The sequence below is a fragment of the Quercus lobata genome, chromosome 6 (assembly GCF_001633185.2).
Source record: "Quercus lobata isolate SW786 chromosome 6, ValleyOak3.0 Primary Assembly, whole genome shotgun sequence".
NCBI classification, from domain to species: domain Eukaryota; kingdom Viridiplantae; phylum Streptophyta; class Magnoliopsida; order Fagales; family Fagaceae; genus Quercus; species Quercus lobata.
The window spans coordinates 33,043,708-33,065,937 of NC_044909.1; the positions used below are offsets into that span (position 1 = coordinate 33,043,708).

At 35.8% G+C, this 22,230-nt stretch overlaps 3 protein-coding genes across 3 annotated transcripts; all 3 read left to right on the forward strand.

The window, feature by feature from the left end:
- Window positions 1-1,822: 1,822 nt before the first annotated feature.
- LOC115995416 (ferredoxin--NADP reductase, leaf isozyme, chloroplastic) lies at window positions 1,823-5,158 on the forward strand. Its single transcript, XM_031119972.1, has 9 exons — window positions 1,823-2,129; window positions 2,208-2,442; window positions 2,937-3,070; window positions 3,258-3,336; window positions 3,526-3,617; window positions 3,747-3,824; window positions 4,353-4,415; window positions 4,507-4,741; window positions 4,828-5,158. The coding sequence occupies exons 1-9, from the start codon at window positions 2,025-2,027 to the stop codon at window positions 4,893-4,895; spliced, it is 1,089 nt and encodes a 362-aa protein (XP_030975832.1). The 5' UTR covers window positions 1,823-2,024; the 3' UTR covers window positions 4,896-5,158.
- Window positions 5,159-7,528: 2,370 nt separating this feature from the next.
- On the forward strand, window positions 7,529-8,835 carry LOC115995418 (cold shock protein 1-like). The gene has a single exon (XM_031119974.1). The coding sequence runs from the start codon at window positions 7,816-7,818 to the stop codon at window positions 8,542-8,544; it is 729 nt and encodes a 242-aa protein (XP_030975834.1). The 5' UTR covers window positions 7,529-7,815; the 3' UTR covers window positions 8,545-8,835.
- Window positions 8,836-13,020: 4,185 nt separating this feature from the next.
- Window positions 13,021-15,407, forward strand: LOC115995417 (thaumatin-like protein 1). Its single transcript, XM_031119973.1, has 3 exons — window positions 13,021-13,220; window positions 13,336-14,035; window positions 14,662-15,407. The coding sequence occupies exons 1-3, from the start codon at window positions 13,160-13,162 to the stop codon at window positions 14,792-14,794; spliced, it is 894 nt and encodes a 297-aa protein (XP_030975833.1). The 5' UTR covers window positions 13,021-13,159; the 3' UTR covers window positions 14,795-15,407.
- The last annotated feature ends 6,823 nt before the right edge of the window (window positions 15,408-22,230 follow it).

Below are 22,230 nucleotides of genomic sequence, written 5' to 3' on the forward strand. Positions count from 1 at the left end.
TACTTGATTCTTAAACAGCTCGTTAGCTGCGGTGAGTCAAGGCCCGGTCCACCAAATCCCTCTTTTTATTTGGGCCCGGGATCCTTGGGCCTGAGTATCCTAAAAAAAAAGGGCACTCTCACAACAGTCAATTGGAAACATTCTTGTTCATCAATTTACACAATAGTATGCAATTTAATAAAGCAAGAAAGCATTAAAACCAACGATTTTAATACTACATAGGTTCATACAAGTCTTTCGATCTCTATATTTACCTATGCTGAAATATTCAAGATCTATCCTATAATTCCCTCTTTCAACTGCAAATCACAAGATCAAAATTATCTAATTAATGGCCAGTTAATTAGAAACAATAAGCTTAGAATAAATCAGATAGACATGAAGAGAATTTCTTCAAATTAACATAGAAAAGCAAGCATAGTTCAGAACTAGATTACATCGTTTTCCTAGAATAAAAAAAATTTAGTTCATGCTAAAAATTAAATTCAACATAAACGAATTCACCATAATTTTTCTGAGAAGATTTGAAGGAAAAAATGAACGCGAAAGAATCTCCTTCAGCCTCTACCAGTTTCAGCGTCCCCTCTCTTGTTTTTTCGTGTCTTTTTTGCTTCAGCCCCCTTTTCTGCTTCAGCGCCTCTTTTTCTTTTCAGTTTCGGCGCTTTTCTTTTTGCTTCAACGGCCCTTTTTTTTTTTATTTTTTTCTTTTTTGTTTCGACGCTTTTCTTTCTGCTTCAGTGTCCCTTTTTTTTTTTTTTTTTCAGCCCTCACTTTTTATTTTCTTTTGACGTGTTGCCCTTTTTTCAGCCCAAAATACTTTTTCAACCTAAAACGTTTTTCAACCCAAGATACTTTTTCAGCCCAAAAATCTCTCCTTGTTTGTGGTTCAGCGCCTCCTTCTTTTCTTCCTTTTCAGCGCCTCTTTTCTTTCTTTTAATGTGTTGCCCTTTTAGTTCAGCCCCTCTTTTCTTTTGTGCGTGCCTCCTTCTCTGTTCCTTGCCAACTTCTAAAGCCATAAAGAAATCTTCCTTTGGTTCCGTTTATCCAAGATCCAATATTCTCTATAGTTGCTTCACATCTCTTTTATTTGAGTAAATCTTTATTTTCTTCAAATCTGGAATAAAATTTAAATAACAAAAATCAAGTCTAAAATCAACAAAATAAATAAAATTAGACTAAAGTTTAAAGTTGAGAAGTGATAAATTACACTCAATTATGCAAGTCATCAATTGGTGAAGGATGAGGGGGCACAAATCTTTTATAGTATTCGATCGCAAACCAAGCCCATTGGTATTGGAGTGAATTGTGAAAATCCCTCACAATTCTTGTCATAAAATGACAGTTTTTGGTCATAGCATAGAGCTAAATGAGGATTGCTAAGTGAGTGTCTATAAAATACCCATCATTGGTGTAGTTTGAACTTTGAATTCGTGAACAACAGTGTTAAGACCAAGTTTTGCAATCAGAATTAACTTAGGTGGATGGTGGAAAGAACAACTTAATGGTTAAGGGATATTTTTAAAGTAACATGCATTTAAGAATCTCTTAATGATTTAGTGTGCCTTTGAGAGTATTAAAATTTTAAATGATGTGACAATATTCCTTTGAAAAAAAAATACGGTCAAACACTATTTCAATTAGAATTGTCACCGTTTCACAATTTTAACAAAATCGTGTTTTCAAAATATAATTTTATTGGAGTGTGTAACAAGATATAATCTTGTTAGCCCCATCAACGTACCCTTATTGCGTGGTGTAAACCAAAAAAATCAACGAAGATAGTGGCCATATGGACCACAAGACTACAAATGGTAGTGAGGACAGTCATACATTACACAAAAACTTATCCTCACATCTGCCACTGCATTGGCCTTAAATTCTCCTCCACTCAAATCTCATAATCCACTGCAAACGAAAGAGATCATACCCTCTCGTTTTCATACTTCTTCACCAACTCCTCGCAACCCCATAAAACCATCACACTTTCTTTCTCTTGCTCTGCTTTATCAACTAGCATTGCAGTCATGGCTACTGCAGTAACTGCCACGGTCTCTTTTCCATCATCCAAGTCATCTTCTCTGTCCTCCAGAACCTCTATAATCTCACCAGAAAGAATTTCCTTCAAGAAGGTAGTCGGTTGTCTTTGTCTAGCTTTTGCACTGTGATTGTTTTGCTTGGAGTTTGTGACATGGTTTTTGGTTTCTCAGGTTCCTTTGCAGTACAGAGATGTTTCTGTTGGTGGAAGAGTGGTTTCGATCAGAGCCCAGGTCACCACAGAGGCTCCTGCAAAGGTTGCGAAGGAATCCAAGAAAATGGAGGAAGGCGTGGTTGTGAACAAGTACAAACCGAAAAATCCATACACTGGAAGATGCCTACTTAACACTAAGATTACTGGTGATGATGCTCCTGGAGAAACTTGGCACATGGTCTTCAGCACTGAGGGTATGAACTCCTATGCTCCCTCAATGTATGCCCAATTTGATTGGGTATTGATTGAGAGTGTGTATTCTAAGTCCCGCATCAGGCATACACTAGGTTAATACTTTATAAACAAATACAAGGACGTGGCTAGCGCTTTTCTTTTGATCAATACACTTAGCATCTTAAAAGATGACTTTGTTAACTCTTCAACATATAGTTTATATTACCTTGATTTTATTTGTGGGCTTTTATGTGCTTCTTAATGTTTTCTGACCATTAATGAACCTTAATATGAAAGTTGCAAATGTATCAATGGACTTACAATAGCACAGCAGTCCCTCTTCAGCAAGAATAAAAAGGAAAAAGCACATCAGCTCCTATTATCTTCTAAGTTTCTGGGATAAGCATGAACACTAACAATATAACAAATTCGTCTTTAACATATTAATTATTTTGAAATGTGGTTGATAAAGAAATTGATCATTTTGAGCTAACTGGTTGATTGGTTGGCTTAGGGGAGATCCCATACAGAGAAGGGCAATCAGTTGGGGTAATTCCAGATGGTATTGACAAAAATGGCAAGCCTCACAAGCTGAGGTTATACTCAATTGCCAGCAGTGCCATTGGTGACTTTGGAGACTCCAAAACAGTGAGTTTTTTTTATTAAAATGAACCATATTTGTTGTGAGAGTTGAAGTTTATAATTACATGATTTTATAATGGGTTTTGAGTTCTTTTGTCAAGTCAGAATTATCTACATCTCAACGGTTTTTTATTTCCATAGCTAGTCTTTGATTTCAATTCATTTGGTTGTCTGACCTGTTACCTTAATACAGGTTTCTCTGTGTGTGAAACGGCTAGTGTACACCAATGATGCGGGAGAAATTGTTAAAGGAGTATGCTCAAATTTCTTGTGTAAGGATGCAGAACTATAGATCTATGAAATTATTCCGTTCTTTGTCTACCAAATTCTAATGAAACATTGTCCATCTTTTTGGTTTTGAGCAAATTTTATGAGAAACAGTTTGAGGTAACCAAAAACGGTAACACCAAATTAAGCAAGATACCTTAGTACCCTTGTTTTTTTAAATGTTTGCGTTTCAGGTGACTTGAAAGCTGGAGCTGAAGTGAAAATGACAGGACCTGTTGGAAAAGAAATGCTTATGCCAAAAGATCCCAATGCTACCATCATCATGGTATATTTTGGTTTGTTATCTTAAGCAAGTACAATGTCAAGAAATTTAATGAATACTCCATAAATTGATTCTGAATTTTTCAGTTAGTTGATTTCTATGCGTTGGTAATTTTGAATTCATTTGTTGCAGCTTGCAACCGGAACTGGAATTGCTCCTTTCCGCTCATTTTTGTGGAAAATGTTCTTTGAGAAGCATGATGACTACAAGGTAGATAAAATGCAATCAATCTTGTTTTGATAAACCCTTGATGAGAAACTAACATGAACCACGTGATGACGAAATTTCTCTCATGGAAGCTTCAAAACAGTATCAATGGCCTTGTAGCCTTGCGTTAAAGGTCTAGAGTTCAGCCCAGTAAAGCATTAAAAAGGTGGGACTTGGGAAAATGGAAAGAGTTATAACATGTGGTAACTCTCATGGAGGCTGATATAAGAATTGGACTGAAGCCATCATCAATCCTCGAAGAGAAGAGTAATATAGTTGTCACATACAAATACAATCACTAGGATGCAGTTTCAATGGTGTTTTCAGCATCAATTGCAAATGCTGCATTTTGTTAATTTTACTTATAAAAAGCCCATGATTCATCAGGAACTTCTTTCTGTGCTGCTTGGAAATTAGAAACCATTCATCATAAACATCCCTTCTGTCACAATTGAAAAAAATACCTATAGTGGTGAATTCTTGTCTATGCATCAGCTGATGATTGATTCATCTTTTTGACATGTTGTGTAGTTCAATGGTTTGGCGTGGCTCTTCTTGGGTGTCCCCACAAGTAGCTCACTGCTTTATAAGGAGGTGAGATGGACTAGAGTTTCCTCACTCATCAAAAACCTTTTTGCCTATGTTTTGAAATACACACTGAAAATTCTCCTGTTGTATGAGACAGGAATTTGAGAAAATGAAGGAGAAGGCCCCCGAAAATTTTAGACTTGACTTTGCTGTGAGTAGAGAGCAAAAAAATGAGAAAGGTGAGAAGATGTACATCCAAACCCGAATGGCTCAGTATGCAGAAGAGCTATGGCAATTGCTTAAGAAGGATAACACCTTTGTCTACATGTGTGGGCTGAAGGGGATGGAAAAGGGAATTGATGACATAATGGTTTCATTGGCTGCTAGAGATGGTAAGTAGCAGATCAAACTTTGGCTAGACTAGATAGACAATTTTTACCTTTCATGCCTTCAATCTTGTGTTTGATACATTTTTCAGGCATTGATTGGGCGGACTACAAAAAGCAGTTGAAGAGAGCAGAGCAATGGAATGTGGAAGTATACTAATGCCTGATTACTTGTACAAATTTCTCCCACTTCACTTTTAAGCGGCAACTGATAATGATTTCCACTGCATTTTCTGTAGATAGGTAATGCCTTTGTAATTTTCCATTTTATATTTTTGTCTTTTTTTTTTTTTAATGCAGCAGTTGTATTGGTATAGCCTCCACAGGAGTTTTATTTATGAGGGGTCATGGATTATATAGTCATAAATATAGTTGAAGCCAACTTCAACTTCTTTTTACGAAGAATAATGCTAGAGATACAAATTATTTTATAAAAAAATTTACAAACTGCTGATGTGGTGAATGATTATTAGTAAATAAAAAAAATGATATTAATGGTAAGACTAGATGAAAACCAATAAGAGGTTGACTGCATTAACATTTTGTTAAAATGTTGTAAAATAATTTATGTCTGTAGAATTACTCTTTTATGAATATTCAGCTCCATTTTTCATCATTAATCATGACAAAACAGTCATACATCCAGCTTAAGAAAAAATTGAAGACAAAATGTAATACTTATTTCAGGTGGCCATTATAATTCTGTTTGTAGATCCTACAGTCAAATTGTTTTGATTCAACTCCATATTTCAATTTTCTAAATCACATTGTGGACATCACTAAGGTTACTGTGTTATGATCCTTCACATTCTTCATTTTGATACTTCCAACCACATGAGAGTGTAAACATTGTCTACAAGCTAAAATTGGTACAAATTTTAGCTATTTTCTGATTCTTACCAAGTCACAATTACTTTTGGTTTATTTGTTTGGTATTAAACTAAAATAACTTTTTGTTACTCCCTACTGTCTTTTGTATGCTAATTTACTGAAAATGAGATGTTGTGAGACTTGACCCTTGATATGTCACAGCTCACAGGTCTTATATTCCTACTCTTGAAACATCACAATTCTTGACGCTCTATTTGTTTCAACAATGATATTTTTTAGAAAATTAGTTATTTTCCAACAAAATAATTTCTATAAAACTATCTCATTTTCCTATGCTTGGTATCAACCTTAAATGAGTTGAAAAATAATCTCTTAACTTCTCTTATTTAGCTTACTATGAGATAGAACTGTTTTCCAAAAAAAAAAAAAAAAAAAATAGTGGAAAATAATCTCTAAAAATAAGTCATAATTTTTATGTTGACTAATAATAGTTTTTTGTTGACTAAAAATAGTTTTCTTTTGACTAATTTTTTCTAATGCTACTAAATACTGGAAAATAGGAAAAACTATCTTTACACAATGTCTTCAAATCAAAACAAACAAAGCGTGAGTCTCTGTTCATCTGACATAAAATTGCTTCATGCATTGAACCAATCATCTAAATTATAAACCCCAATGGAAGGGTATCTACATACAAGTAGTTAGCACATATAAATATAGGGAAAATTATAATTTTGATCCCTGAAATTTGAAGTAAGTTCAATTTTTGACCATTGCAATTTTAAAAAGTTTGGATTTAGTCCATAAAATTTTAAAAAATGAAACAATTTTGTTACTTTGTCTACAGTTCGATTCAGTTTTGTTATCTAAAATTGGGTTGAATCGATTTTGGTCTCTTAGATATATGATTCGTACTATTTTTGTCCCTTTAATATGTTGTTTCAATTTTGATCTCTCAAAAATAGGGTTTCTCAAATTCCTTTGGTAAGGCAAATGGAAAATTAGATGAAGGAACCAAATTATTCATTTAAAAAAAAAAAAAATTAAGGATCAAATTCAAACTTTTTAGATTTAAGGGATCAAAACAAAACTACACTAAATTTCAAGAGTGAAAAGTATAATTTACCCATAAATATATGTGTATAAGAGGTATTATAGTATAGACTAATTGTATTTATCAAATAGTAAGACAATCAGGGTATTTTTATTTTTAATTTAAAATTAAGATCCTTCCTTTTAATTATTGTTATAATTTGGGGCTAGCAAAGTTGCATTCACACGCCAAATAATATAAAATAATCACAAGATATAACAATATTTAACATGGTTTGGCAACTCCAAGCCTATGTACATAAGCAATGCCAACCAAGGCCCACGAACAACGGTATAAATTATAACCTTATTTCCAAATCCCAAAAACCAAACTCATAGACAAAGACATAAACAAATCCCACAATCCCAATAGTCCCCACACTAAAAAATGAAAGCAAAATCTCAATTTACAAAGATAGGTATCTCTCAATCAAAAAATAAAATTACCAAATTACCCTTCAAACTTCAGAGAAACCCCACTCATATTCTTATTAAGAGTCTTCTCTTCTTTTCAAGTTGGAGGACGCTTGGGCCAAAACTATTAAGTCCTTTATAACAATACTTATTTATAAAGTTTCATCTTTTGATTATATTCCTAGATTAATAAATAATATCAAATTACTTTTTCAATACGAACTTTCATTCCATATCATGTCAAGAAAATACCTTTTCTTCTGCTCCCCAAAAAAATCCAAACCAAATTAGAATAGTAATTTGAGTTAAAAAAATTAAGAAAAAAGAAATGATTTTTTAGGGAAAAAAAGAAAAGAAAAAGAAAGAAGAAGAAATAATTAACTTTTTTTTTTTTTTTTTGAGAAAGAAGAAATAATTAACTTTGATGATGTGCATACATGCCTATTTTTAATTGAAACATTTGTCATGATTGTTGGTTACACCACCCACAAAAATTGAAAAATAATTATATAAAAAGGGACCAAAATGAAAATAATCAAAATATAAAGGGTAAAAAGAGAAATTCCAAACATAAAAGAGGAAGCGCCAAAGGCAAAGAGCAGGGAATTAACGAAGCGGAGGCTATTAGGGTTTTGGGGGTAATATATAAGGGCGCTCATACTTAGATTTCTCCGATCCCTTCACATTCTATTCACTATTCTGATTATACTATAGCTAGGGTTAGGGTTAGGGTTTTCGATCCAATGGCGGAGGTCAGGTCGACTGGTGTGGTCCGGTGGTTCAATGACTCGAAAGGCTTCGGGTTCATCACCCCCGATGAAGGAGGCGACGATCTGTTCGTCCATCAATCCGCGATCCAATCCGACGGCTTCCGTAGCTTGGCTGAGGGCGAGCTTGTCGAGTTCGATATCGAGTTGGGCGAGAACGAGAGGACCAAGGCGGTCAATGTCACTGGCCCTAACGGATCATCCATCCAGGGCAACAACAGGTCCGGACGCGGCGGCGGCGGAGGCGGATTCGCCGGTGGTTGGAGAGGCGGAGACAGGCGTAACGGTGGTGGTGCTGGTTGTTACAATTGTGGTGATACTGGCCACATGGCTAGGGATTGTAACAGAGGAAGCGGCGGCGGCGGTAGCTGTTTCAGTTGTGGTGAGGTTGGGCACATGGCTAGGGACTGTCCACGAGGAAACAATTCCGGTGGTGGTGGCGGTGGCGGTGGGGGCTGCTATAATTGTGGTGGCTACGGGCACATGGCTAGGGACTGTAAGGAAAACACCGGTGGTGGTGGTGGCGGCGGTGGCGGCGCATGCTATAATTGTGGGGAAATCGGGCACCTGGCAAGGGATTGCCGCAACCACGGAGGCAGCAGCGGCGGCCGTGGAGGCGGTGCCGGAGGCGGAAGAGGCTGTTTTCATTGTGGGAAGCAAGGGCATTTTGCGAGAGAGTGTCCTGAGGAAACTACCGCTTCTTGAATAACAAGAAAACAAAACCAAAAAGAAAAAAGAGTAATAGTACATATTCTCATTTGGTTACCTTCATATCTGGTGGATTATACATAGGATGTTTTGGCTAAATGGGTTTTTGATATTTTGTGTTGGTTTTTAAAGTTGGTCATCAAGCTTCTGTTTGATCAACAAATTTTCCGGTTTACACAGCACACAGATATTGTGTTGTTTTGGATAAGAATCTGGGTTTTCTTATTAATGACTGCGGCATAACTTTCTAATTGAGCAGTTTATCTAGCCTTTTCTATATCTCATAAATCTGGCATTGTTAATTTTTGCATATTGTTGTTCTGTTATAGTGTTATTGGTGTTACTCCATGCTTTCATTAGTGGTTTCCCTTATACATAGGATGTTTTGACTAAATGGATTTTTGATTTTGTGTTGGTTTTTAAGTTGGTGATCAAGCTGCTTTTTGATCAGCAAATTTTATGGCCTACATAGCACGCAGATATATGTGGTGGTTCGGATTAAAATTAGGGCTTCTTTATCATGACTGTGGGCCTGTGGCTTTACTTCATAATTGAGCAGTTCTTATCGTTATCTAGCTTTTCTTTTATCTAATATATCTGGCATTGTTACTGTTTGCATTGTATTGTTCTGTTGTAGTGTTATTGGTGTTGCTCCATGCTTTCATTAGTGGTTTGACTCTTTCAAAAAGAGTAATAGCACATATTCACCTTTTACTATTAAATTTGGTGGGTTATTCATAGGATGTTTTGGCTAAATGGGATTTTGATTTTGTGTTGGTTTTAAGTGACTGGCTGTTTGATCAGCAAATTTTCCAGTCTACATGGCACACAGATGTGTGGTGGTTAAGATAAGAATTAGGGTATTCTTATTAATGACTGCGGTGTAACTTTCTAATTGAGCAGTTCTAATCTTCATCTCGCTTTTATTTTATCTAATATATCTAAAACTGTTAATTTTTGCATAGACAACCCTATCAAAAAAAGAAAAGAAAGAAAAAGTGTGCATAGTATTGTTCTGTTATAGTGTTAGTGGTGTTACTACATGATTTCATTAGTGGTCTAATTGTTGCCAATTGAGCATTTTTGTTAACATAATTGAAAGTTGTTTAAGGTATAGTACCTAGAAAAAGTGAGACTAGAAAGGCTAAAAGAAATATTTGATGCCAAACAGCCATGAATCTTTTATTTTAAGAACTACTCCTTACCATTCAAGTCTGTCTTGTTTTTCAAAGTTGCAATATTGATATCATTGTAACATGCATTACACATATGGGGTTTGTCAGAAATCTATTTGATGTCAAACAGCCATGAATATTTTATTAGATGCCAAACAGCCAAGAATATTTTATTTTAAGAACTACCCCTCACCATTCTAGTCTCTTGTTGTTCAAAGTTGCAATATCAATATCATTGTAACATGCATTACACATATAATGGGGTTTGTCAGAAATCTATTTGTTGTACTTTGTTAATTGTGTAAGGCATTATGATATATTCTCTAACAAGGGATTGGTCAAATGTAAACAAATTTTATGCAAGTAAACAATCTAAAACCATTGGAAGATTTTATGCTGGAAAATATGTACAAGCAGTTAAAAAGCATGGTCGAATGAAGTTAACTTGAGAGATATTATCAACTGGAGTGATTACTGATTAGGCTTCAGAGTCTGAGTCGATGACTATAGGTATGTAAGTTATTAGGATTTATATAGCCTTAGCATTTTGGGGCATTGCCTCAATGTTGCCTAATTGCCAATTCACCTGATTACAATGAGCTTGGCGACACAGATGGTTCCTCTCCTTTGTTTGCGTCCGTAGATTTGTTCCTCTGTTCCTCTCCTTTGTTTGCTTCTTCAAACTTGTTATAGCCTCCTTTTCTTTTCTGAATTGTTTGAGGCTTCTTGAATAAAAGAGCTTGTAGGAATTAAGTTGTTCTCTGGAGTATTAGTGCAATTAAGTTTTGATCCTGCATTGCTTCTTGATTCTGATGAAGCTAATTGTAAAAGTTGAGTTCCGTCTAAGTTCTAGTGCAATTAAGTTTTTGCATTGGTAGGACATATATATATGGGTTGGGTTTAAGTTCTACACGGTGTGACATTTGGCTTCTCAATGTCTTTTAATTTTGGATGTGCATTTTGAGAAAACCACTATTGGATTATATTTTTTTTCTTAAGAAAATTAGAGATCAATACTATCTCATCTATAAGTGCTTAAATTTCAAGTTAGTCTGAAGTTGGTTAGATTACACTATACAGTCAAACAAAAAGGAAGGACATGTATAAAAGAGAAGGTTTACGTTTCTGTTGAAAGTTCTAGCCCATCAGTGTACCTGTTTGCTTCTCAATAGATGGTCTCAAGATCAATAGATGGTCTCAAGATAGTCTCAAATGGAGACCTTCCATGGCCCTGACTTTTGTGATCATGCATATAATAGTGTCAATGTAATCTTGCTATTGTGACTTTTTTTTTTTTGGAATAAAAGGCTCACTATACAGCTGTGTTTTTAAGGCAATGTGCAATGCTTTTAATGGTGTGTAATGTCATTTACGAATCAGTGGGAAAAGTAATTGAAATTTTGATAGTACACTCGGTTGCAAAAAAATTTTCCCCAATTTGTTGCAACTTGCAAAGTTTGTTGAGCTTTATTTCCATTGATGCAAGTTTGTTGAGCTCCAGTTTCTCTGTCACACGCGAATAATTTTCACGGTCTGGGCTTTTGTGGTAAATCAATTTCGACTCCTCGAATTAAGCACCTTTTGACGTAACCAATGAGGCAGCATTGCATTTGTCTGAACCTTGGGAGTCTCGAAGTGTCTCTCTGGTCCCTTTGGTTTCGCAGAGGACATATACTGCCGAACCGACCTCATCTATGTCTGTCCCACGTCTTGTTTAGTTAGACTGTCGAAGTTGCTTGCTTGTTTTAAAACTCTGACCATGTTAGCAAGATTGTCAAGTTGCTTACATCCAAGATATTTTTATATGACGGTGTTCTATGATTTTTGCTGCTTAGAGGTACTAGATTTTTTCATATGACAGTGCAAAGAAGCCTCTTTCATTCTTCGAAGGGGCAGGCGCGTTGAAAGAACCATTTATTATTAAACTCTTGTTCCCTTATTACTTTGATTTTTATTGGTCTTTTTGTTCCGTATGTGCAAAGGAAATATACAGGTCAACAGAGTATTTGGTCACGTTAATCAGTTAACTTCAGCATGGTTATCATTATTCTCTTAAATAAAAAAATAAAAATAAAAAAAAATGTTGACAAGGATTCTAATTAGACAATCAGAAGCCCAACATGTCATGGTGGTACTGGTAGAACATTGTCCAGATTGAGACTAGCTCGGATTCATTTAACTTAGGCCGCAATTTGCAAAATGGGTTGGTTTTATAACTATTGTTGGAGAGCCTCAAGCTAATTATCTCAAGCATTATATACATCATTGCTTTCATAATAATATGTGGACCGTAAAAATCCATATGTGGAATACATAAGCATGCTTTGGTTTTGTTCAAAAGTTTATCAAGGTGCACTGTATAGTCTTAGTATGCTTTTGGATTCATGAATCAAGCATATAAACAGTATTTTTAGTATTAACAGTAATCAAATATTATTTTTTTATTATTTTTAGTTTTTAGCAAAATAAATAATATTCAAACACAACCTTTAGATTAAAAAGTTCACTCTCAGCCAAAAAAATAAAAGAAGTATCAAAAAGTTCAAGGCCTATTTGTACATAAACTTAAATACATGGTTTTAATTTTTAATCAATATTATTTGTATTTTCAGATTCTTTTTGAGTTACACATATATTTTTAAAAAAACTAAAAACGGTTGTTTACAACGTACCAAACGAGCCTTCACTTTCTTTGAATTAAGATCCATCCCCTCCAGATGAGCTCAATTGAAACTCAAGATCTAATCCAAGGAGTATCTAGTGAAACTCTTTTTCAGAGTTTGTCTCTTGTTTCCTGTTCATTCCTTCATGTAATAACAAGAGCAAAGAAAAAACAAAAACAACAAAAACCAAAACAAAACAGAAACAGAAACAGAAAAAAGGGATCTCGAGGTAGCCAGGAAAAGAAGCGCATGTGAATAACGGAAATGTCGTGGATTGCAAGTTTGTAGTCAGTATATACATACAAGTTTGTAGCCGACCCAGACTGAGAGATCGAAAACAACTGTGTAATCCATGTAATGGAGAATCTCTATGTCACTCCTCTCAGAAACACTGCCGTTTAATCATCGTTCGTTCTTTATTAACCTGGCTTTTGCTGAAAGGGCGTCTTTTTTTTTTTCCCAATCAGCAAATTAAGCCCAATTCCTAAAAAAATATAAAAAATAAAAAATATAGAAAAAAAATCTTCTCTGCTTGCCGACCTAAAATGAACTTCGTGCAGCCATGTGCACTGTGGGTCCTACTCCTGATCCTGTCCCCACAAGCCCTTTAATTAGCACATGATGGCCGGGGTCTCGCTTTCCAAAGCCTATAAATCACACCCAATTTCATTACATTCTGTTTTTAAATCTCTCCCGCATTTTGCAAAACAGACACTAGTTCTCTTAAAAAATACCAACTGCTATAAAACACTTCATTTTCCTTTTTGTCCCAAAATGGCCTCTGTCCAAACTTCTATCATTCTGCTTTCTGTTTCTCTCCTCCAAATCTTCTCAGGTAACACAATCTTTCCACATGTATGTCATGTTCGTGTCATATCGAGTTACAAGTATATTATAAGTCTGACATGAACACGACTTGTTTAATTATACTCTCTGTTTCCTTTATGCAGGTGTGTATTCAGCAACATTTACAATCATAAACAAGTGCAGCTACACAGTATGGCCAGGAATTTTATCAAACGCCGGAACCGCACAACTCTCCACAACCGGCTTCCCGCTCCAACCAGGCGAGTCGAACACACTCGACATACCAGCCTCCTGGTCAGGCCGCTTATGGGGTCGAACCTATTGCACCCAAGACTCCACCACAGGGAAATTCTCGTGCGTCACAGGCGATTGTGGCTCCTCCACGTTAGAATGCTCAGGTGGTGGAGCCGCCCCACCAGCCACTCTAGTCGAGTTCACTTTAAACGGTTATAACGGTCTTGACTACTATGACGTCAGCCTCGTCGACGGTTATAACCTCCCTATGACGGTTGTGCCCCAAGGCGGAACCGAAGGGAACTGCACCGCAACTGGTTGCGTAGCTGATTTGAACACCGCTTGTCCCACGGAGCTCAAAGTTTTGAGCACCAGCAGCAGCGACGGGAGCGTGGCGTGTAAGAGCGCGTGCGAGGCTTTTGGGGACCCACAGTATTGTTGCAGTGGGGCCTACGCAACTCCTGCCACGTGTAAACCCAGCTCTTACTCGGAGTTCTTTAAGAATGCGTGCCCATACGCCTACAGCTATGCTTACGATGACGGCACCAGTACCTTCACATGTGCATCCGCGGACTACGTTATCACCTTCTGCCCGGTACCGTCCACTAGGTATGAATTTTTTTATATTAGTCTTATCACACGCGCGGTTAAGCACGTCTTTACTCCTCATACAAACTGTAGGATAGTATCTGTATTATTACTATAATAATTGTTAATAAATATGGTTTAAGTTTAACAATATGCTCAAGCTATTTGTCAAGAAAAAAAAAAAAAAAGTGGAAAAAGAAGAATATGTATATAGTATTGGGTTGATACTTCTTTTGCGAGATGCTGCCTATACAAAAAAACACCACAGTTTTGTACAAACGAAATGTTGACCTTCGAATATCTAGCCTTTATTCGGGAGGCCGGTGGGAGATCAGATCATATAGGGCAGAGGGGTCCAGTTTCGAATTTTAACCACAAGAGATGGTCCTCACGTTTTCAATCGAAAACATATTATTCTCATGATGAGGAATTTATAAAGTTAGGACCATTTTAGATGGTGATTGATATTTTTCTTTTGGGATAGATAAATATATATGTCAAACACACCGGTTCATATTTTGTGTTAAGAACAAACTCTATACGAGTTGAAGTAATAGGAACTCATTTTTATTTGTTATACAACTAAGTATCTGTCACACGTTTTAATTTTAATTGATATTGAATTAGTTGTGCGGTGTTGGTTGCAGTGTAAAGTCAACAAATGGACAATTCCCATCCGCAGTTGCAGTGTCGGCGGGTAGACGTGACACATCAGCAAATTTCATTGGCGGTGTCATTGCGGCGGCCACCGCACTATGCCGGTTATCAAAGCTGTTTTGAGTTGTCTCAGCCAACATTAATTCACGGTTGCACTATGTAGATACATTTTCTTCCTTGAGAATAACACCCCCACCGGATCGATTTAAGTGGTGGGCACATTATCCGGACTGAGTCATCGGCCGACCTAGTGGGCCCCCCACAATTTTGTCAAAGAGGTCACAAAGTCGCAAGTTGCAGTTGTGGAGTTAAAAAGGGACGGCCTATAAGAGTTGGGCCCAAATGGATACAAACTTTTGTGTCTTGATCATATATCATCAGTGGGTGTGTGTATCTAGTCCGGCCTATATTGCTGGCCTGCAGTAGTTTTGATTCTCTTTCCAACTTGAACGACGACTTTCCGGTGCAAGATGGTGATGGGAATCTTATAAAAATGGAATACAAACACGTATAAATACATCATCATTCCAAACTTTGATTTGGAGAGGAAGAGCATGAATATGAGCTCTTTTTTTTTAAAAAAATTATTAAGGAATTTTCTGTTTCTTAATGATTCAAATAGTAGAATAACATAGGAATCTAATAGTTCAATTAGCTGGAAAGCCTGGGATGTAATTATTTTTGGAGCTGTTGCCTACTCAACGCCGCAATAATTAAGTTGACATTTCTTTTCTTTTTTTTTGCAATGGATTCCTTTCATTTTCGTTTTGTCTTTGGGTTGTAGTCATTTGAAGAATTGTTTATCAAAAGGACGGTGTGGGTTTTGCTGTCACAAATTAATTAAAATTTAAGCCATGCCAGATGCCTTTATTTTTATTTTTATTTTTTTTTGCTAATTAATTATTGGAATGGAGAGTCAGATGTTCTCTTTTAGATTGCCTTTACATTATACCATGTATACATTATTTTTTTTATTTTTTTATTTTTTTTTGTGGTTAATATCTGTATACTTTAGTCGTGCTGCATGGTTCACACACACAGACCTCTTTTTTTTTTTTTTTTTTGGGTGAGATCAGAACACTTTAGTCATGGTGCATGGGGTACACACATATATAGGAGCTGAGTCAGGAATTTTTGTTTAAAGGGTTAAATTGCTGCACTAATATATTTATTAAGACAACTACACACATACATATTTATATTTTATACAATCACTTTTTTATTTGATAAGTTATTTATATACATACACATGCTCAAAAATAAAGAAAAAGAGTTTAGTATTTTCAATCAAAATTATATTTGGTGGCAATTTTTCATAAAGTAAATTTATTTTTTACCATTTTCATTTTGCAATTCTTAAAAAGTTTCATTTTCAATACAAATTATTAAATTGTATACTAAACTAAGTAAAAAATATTTGAATTGAACTAATGAAATTTTCAAAAACATGAATTATCCAAAATTTGGAGGAATAAGTTAGGTTCCAAACATATTGAAACTATATTTACTCTAACCTATTATGTGGCAACTAAATAGACATTTTATGTGCAGTTTTAGTCAAATGATTTTTTTAATGAGTCAATGACTTGTTAATCGCCACTTAATAGGTCGAAAAAGATAGATCTAAACATATTTGGTGCCAAATTTTATCAAATATTTAAAATATAATAGCACATTTTACAATAAAAAATAAAATTGAGAAAAATATAGTTTTGTCTCTATGTGCCCGTTTGTTTCGGCTTTTTGAGCCCAAAAAGCGCGTTTTGAAAAAAGCTCAACCAACTTTTGCGTTTGGTAAACTCAAAACGCAACTTTTTTATAAAAGTTGCGTTTTGAGCATTGAGAAAAAACTGAGAACAAATGCGGAAGGGATTATGGACCCTCAGGGGTCCATAAATGAAAACGCGCTATGCGCGTTTTGTATATTACCGTTGCAAACCTGAAAAATACCGAAATACCCATCAGTTCTCTCACGCCCTCATCTCTCATCTGTGTCTTTTTTCTTCGTCTTCTTCCTCTTCGTCTTCCTCTGCTTCTTCACCGGTCTACCCCCACAATCAACAAAACCCATTTCAACCTTTGATATTCCGAACACAGAATCAACAAAACCAAACCAAAAATAACTCAAAATCAACACAAAAACAACTTAAAATCAACTCAAATCCGGAAAACCCATCCCAAACCCAACTCAAAATCAACCCAAAATCCATAGAAAAAAAAAACCCAAAATCCCAAAATCCTTATGTTTCAATCATCTTCATCTTCATCTTCGTCATCATCATCATCATCATCTTCTTCTCTGGAGTGTGAAAAAAAAAGAATAAAGGATGAGTTCTGGCGTTGGTTCCGATGGTTCCGATGTGTTCCGATTTGAAGTGCTAAGAGGAAAAAAAAGAAAAAAAAAGAAGAAGAAGCAGAGCTATGTTCTGGACCGAAGTGCTAAGAGGAAAAAAGAAAAAGAAAAGAAGAAGAAGCAGAGCTGTGTTCTGGACCGAAGTGCTAAGAGGCAAAAAAGAAAAAAGAAAAGAAAGAGAGCTGGGAATGTTCTGGACTGAAGATGGTAGAGGAAAGAAGGAAAAAGGAAAAGAAAAGAGTGTGGTTACGTGGGTGGATGAGAAAAAAAGAGGAGAAAAAAAAAAGGAAGTAGAGCCACGTGTGTGGAGAGAAAAAAAAGGGAGAAAAAGAAATTATATCATAATATTTTCACAATATTTTTACAATAAATTTTAAGGTAGGCTATTATTAGCTAATATTGGTGAGAAAAAAATAATTTTTTTAGAAAGAGAAAAAAATAATTTTAATAGTATGTTAAAATTAAAATTACTATCAATTTTTATCACAATATTTTTACAATACTTTCACAATAAATCTTAAGTGGTAGGTTATTATTAGCTAATATTGGTAAGAAAAAAAATAATTTTTTTAGAAAGAGAAAAATTGATTTAAGTATGAAACAAACTCACATAAAAAAAAAAAAAAAAGTATGAAATAAATTCCCTTATATATACATTGTCCTTTTTGGTCATTTATCTCTCAAAAAGCCACTTTTATAAGTGCTAGCCAAACACTCAGCTTTTTCATTATGCACTTTTTAACAGTTTTTACCAAACACTCAACTTTTTGAAACTCCACTTTTTTCATTATGCACTTTTACAAAAACTCCACTTTTTCATTATGCACTTGTTCAAAAAGCTGAACCAAACTCCCCCTATAACTACTAGTTTGTAACCTCATGCATATAAATAGATACACTTAATATATAATAAGATATATATATATATATATATATATTTATATATATATAAAATATAATTTAAATACTATTGATAGATATTCTTATATTTTGATAACTCTTTAAAAAGTCTTGTAAGAATATTATTAGTTATAAAATGTAAAATGTGAGGACAAGGATCCCTAATCCAATTTATATGGGTAGCCAAGATTATTTCCAAGTATACACCTCGGACCTCGGGGACAAGCATTAGTTGTGTGAGGTGCATGAAGTTGAAACATCACAAAGGGAAGAAAGCAAACTCGGCCCAAGATACGAGAAGGATGAATGAAGAAGAGTGCAGAAGCCATCCCCTCTGCATTAAATACAAGACAACCACTCCCTTGGCCGCATTAATGAGAAAATGACCATGAACTGTGGTGTCATAGTTAATATTGCAGTGTTAAAGCTTACCAGTATGTTCCAAATGATTGAAATCCTAGGAATGCAATCTCAGCCCTCCAAGTGTAGGATTAGGATGATTTGTGTTTAAATATAAAAACAAAATTAAGATTCATGTGTGGGGATCGAAACAAAAGAAGAAGGAAAAGACCTTGTAACAAAGAACTGAAATATTTATGCAAGTGAGAAAGAAACACACATATATAAAATAGACATTCCTCGAGCCTGACCAAGGAGCCTCTTTTCTTCATAATTTATTGTCTTAATCATTTCATTGGCTTCTTATCTCATTGTGATTAACTTTAACTTGTTAAGTGATCAAAATCCAACCCATTCTCTAACAAATCTATTGTGGTGAGCTTATTAGGCCATTGTTCGAGTCATTTTTGGGCCGTGGATCTAGTCATGCCCTCACATAAACTGTCTATGTATATATATATATATATATATATTTAATTACTTCTTAATTTTTGTTATTGTAAAGCATTTTTTTTTACTATTTCTTTATTTTAAACTCTTTGGTTTTTGTACTTAATAACTCATTTGAATGAATATTTATGATGTGGTCCCATATTTGATTTTAAAATTAGGAAATAAAACTCTCTCTACAAATAAATAATTTAGGACACATGGTGCGAAATCGGACTCTAATTTGAAATTTTAATTAGACTTTCTCTAAGTTTTGTATATTAATATTATATATATATATATATATATATATATAGATTAGATCATTTTTTTTAAGAGTATCATTAGACTAATTCAAATACTTGGAGGGCCAACTCTTATTTTTGTAAGAAAAATTTTGAAAATGTTAAAATAATTATATATATACTAAGGAAAATTTCAAAAATGTACACAGTTCCACCCACCCACACACACATACATACATACATACATGCATGCTTACATACATACATATATATGTGTGTGTGTGTGTGGGGGGGGGGGGGCGAAAGGTAGATCAGTTAATTAAGACTGGTTTTAATTAAGATACAGTTCACTCACACAATGAATTTATAGAGATTGAATGCAAGGTCAACCTTGAAATACCCATTGTGCAACATGAAACAAAGATCAGAATTAAATTTTCTATGCGAAGTGGAAATATTCAATTAGAAATAGCGTAGAAATTAGCAAAGTGTTCGTCCTCGGGTTTAGTCCGAGGATGAAAGTACAACTGAATGGTTTCTCTCTTTCTTTTGTTTTTCTCCCCTCCATCTCCAGTCCCCCTTGATCCAGGTGCTCCTTGGCTTTATATAAATTAGAAAGGATGCATCTAGATCTTACACCTGGTGGGTTGAGATCAGATTTTCTGATACTTATCCCGTCAAGACCTTGCTAGAAGTTTTGTACAACAAAATATGAGCTATGAAGGACACTATTCATGGTCATTTCTCCATTAATGTGGCCAGGTAAATGGTTGCAGTGCATTTAATGCGGAGGGAATGGTTGCCTTGTCCTTCCTTTTTCTTCTCTTCCTTATTCAGAACCAAGTTACCTTTGTCTCCCGAGGGATTGCACCATGCTTCCTTCATTCCAATTTCTCGGCCTTCTTGAGGTTAAGTAGGAATCCTTGATATCTTCATCAGTAGTATCATCGCGAACTCCTTACTAGTTAAACAAGTCCTCTTCGTATAGTTCCTTTCCTCGGAATTACTCTTCCAGCAATATTTCCACTGCCTCAGGATGAATACACAGTAAGTACAGTCTCGAGTATGAATGTTTGTATAGTTTTTGATCCTCAAATAACCAAAACCTCAGTGCCTTCCTACGAACTTTTTTTTGCCTCTCGGGTAATATTCCTTTCTTGAGGAACATAAATAATGGATTCATCCAGCTAGGGCCCATTCGCATAAAGTGAACCCCAATGGGAACCGGTATGTTGTAAGTGGGTAATGCATAATCTTCCACAAGTATGATCCTAGGAAGATTCTCCCTACTTGTAGTAGCTAGAGTTGCCAACGAATTAGCGTGAGAATTTTTACTCCGTGGAACCTGTTCAAGCATAAAAGAATGAAAGCCCCTAGACAAACGTTTAACCTGATTCAAGTACCAAAGCATCCTCGGGTCTTTAGCCTTGAAAATTGAAATCACCCCGAACTTGTCCCACTATGAGTCTTGAATGACAATGTGCTCTGACAACCTTACCTTTAAGTTTCTGCATAGCAATCAGCCCTGCTAGTAGAGCCTCATATTCTGCATCGTTATTTGTTGCTGAAAAGCCAAGCCTCAGAGATTTTTCTAAAGTAATTCCATTTGGTGAGATCATTACAATTCCTATCCCTGATCCTTTCTGGTTTCTAGTTGGTTGTGCCATCCATAAATAGTTGCCAAACTTGCTGAACTTCCACTAAACTCACTCTTAATGCTTCCTCGGGCTTTACTCCTTCCTCTGAGTCGCCTAACTCCTCGGTAAATTTTGCTACCAAATCCGCCAAAATTTGGCCTTTCATAGCCATTTGGGGCAGATACTTAATGTTAAATGCACCAAGCATAGTTCCCCATTTTGCCACTCTTCCTGTATAATCTGACCTTCAAAGCAATGCTTGTAAGGGTAACTGGGTCAAGACGATGACGGTGTGGGCTTGGAAATAGTGGGCAGCTTCTTAGTGGTATGGATGATAGCAAGAATTGCCTTTTCTAAATGGAGATACCCGACTTTGGCCTTTTGGAGGGATTTGCTAACAAGTACACCGGTCTATGAATTCCTTCATCCAGCCATATCAAGACCAAACTCATTGCATGTTGGGCAATAGCCACATATGCACACAAAACCTCCTCTTTCTTTGGCCTAGACAAGACTGGTGGATGAACTAAATACGGCTTTAACTCCTCAAAAGCCCTATCACACTCCTTGGACCAAGAAAAATCCTTTCATTTATGCAATAGCTGAAAGAATGGTCTACACCGCTCTACGGACCTTGATATGAACTGGTTCAAAGCTATTGTCATTCAAGTAAGATGCTAAACTTCTTTCAAATTACGAGGAGGATGCAACCCGTGAATAGCCTTAATCTGGTCGGGATTAACTTCAATTCCCTGATGGGTGATCATATAGCCTAAAAACTTTTTGGACCCTACACCAAAAGAACACTTAGAAGCATTTAAGCGTAGCTTGTGCTTTCTTAAGATTGCCTAGACTCTTCTTTACTCTTAACTACCATATCATCAATGTACACCTCCACATTCTTTCCCAATTGGCTCTTGAACATTCTAGTCACCATTCTTTAATATGTAGACCCTGCATTCTTGAGTCCAAACGGCATTACTCTCTAGTGGTAATTTTCTGTTAGGGTAAGGAAGGCTGTTTTCTCTTGGTCGAGCAACGCCAGTGGGATTTAATGGTAGCCTTGAAACGTATCTATGAAACTCATCCTAGGATGTCCATACGTTGCATCAACTAACTGATCTATTCTCGGGACAGGAAACGGGTCCTTTGGACAGGCATTGTTGAGATCTGTGATATCCACACACACTCTGCACTTTTCTAATTTCTTCTTTACTGCTACAGTATTAGGCAACCCCTTAGGGTAGAAGATCTCTTTGATTGCCCCAGCCTGTTTAAGCTTACAGACCTCATCTTTAACAGCCTCAACGTGTTCTTTAAACGAACGCTGAGGCAATTGTTTCTTCAAGATAGCCTTGGGATTAACGTTCAAGTGGTGGCAGATAAACTCGGGATCAATCTTAGGTGATTTGTATGCACTTCAAGCAAAAACATCCAAATTTCCCTTCAAAAAGTCTACCAGTTGCTTCTTATCTTCAATTAGGAGTTGAATCCCAACTTAAAAGTATTTATCCACATCCTTACCAATGATAACCCTCTCCAACTCCTCACACGATGCTAAACTATCCAAGGAGATAGGTGGCCCGAGCTGTGGTT

Excerpts from the sequence above, each read along its gene's own strand:
- LOC115995418 (XM_031119974.1), top strand. The coding sequence starts at position 7,816 with ATGGCGGAGGTCAGGTCGACTGGTGTGGTCCGGTGGTTCAATGACTCG.
- LOC115995416 (XM_031119972.1), top strand. The coding sequence starts at position 2,025 with ATGGCTACTGCAGTAACTGCCACGGTCTCTTTTCCATCATCCAAGTCA. Across the intron at positions 2,130-2,207 it reads AAAGAATTTCCTTCAAGAAG|GTTCCTTTGCAGTACAGAGA; the intron begins GTAGTCGGTTGT and ends TTGGTTTCTCAG. Across the intron at positions 3,825-4,352 it reads AGAAGCATGATGACTACAAG|TTCAATGGTTTGGCGTGGCT; the intron begins GTAGATAAAATG and ends CATGTTGTGTAG.
- LOC115995417 (XM_031119973.1), top strand. The coding sequence starts at position 13,160 with ATGGCCTCTGTCCAAACTTCTATCATTCTGCTTTCTGTTTCTCTCCTC. Across the intron at positions 13,221-13,335 it reads TCTCCTCCAAATCTTCTCAG|GTGTGTATTCAGCAACATTT; the intron begins GTAACACAATCT and ends TCCTTTATGCAG. Across the intron at positions 14,036-14,661 it reads TGCCCGGTACCGTCCACTAG|TGTAAAGTCAACAAATGGAC; the intron begins GTATGAATTTTT and ends TGTTGGTTGCAG.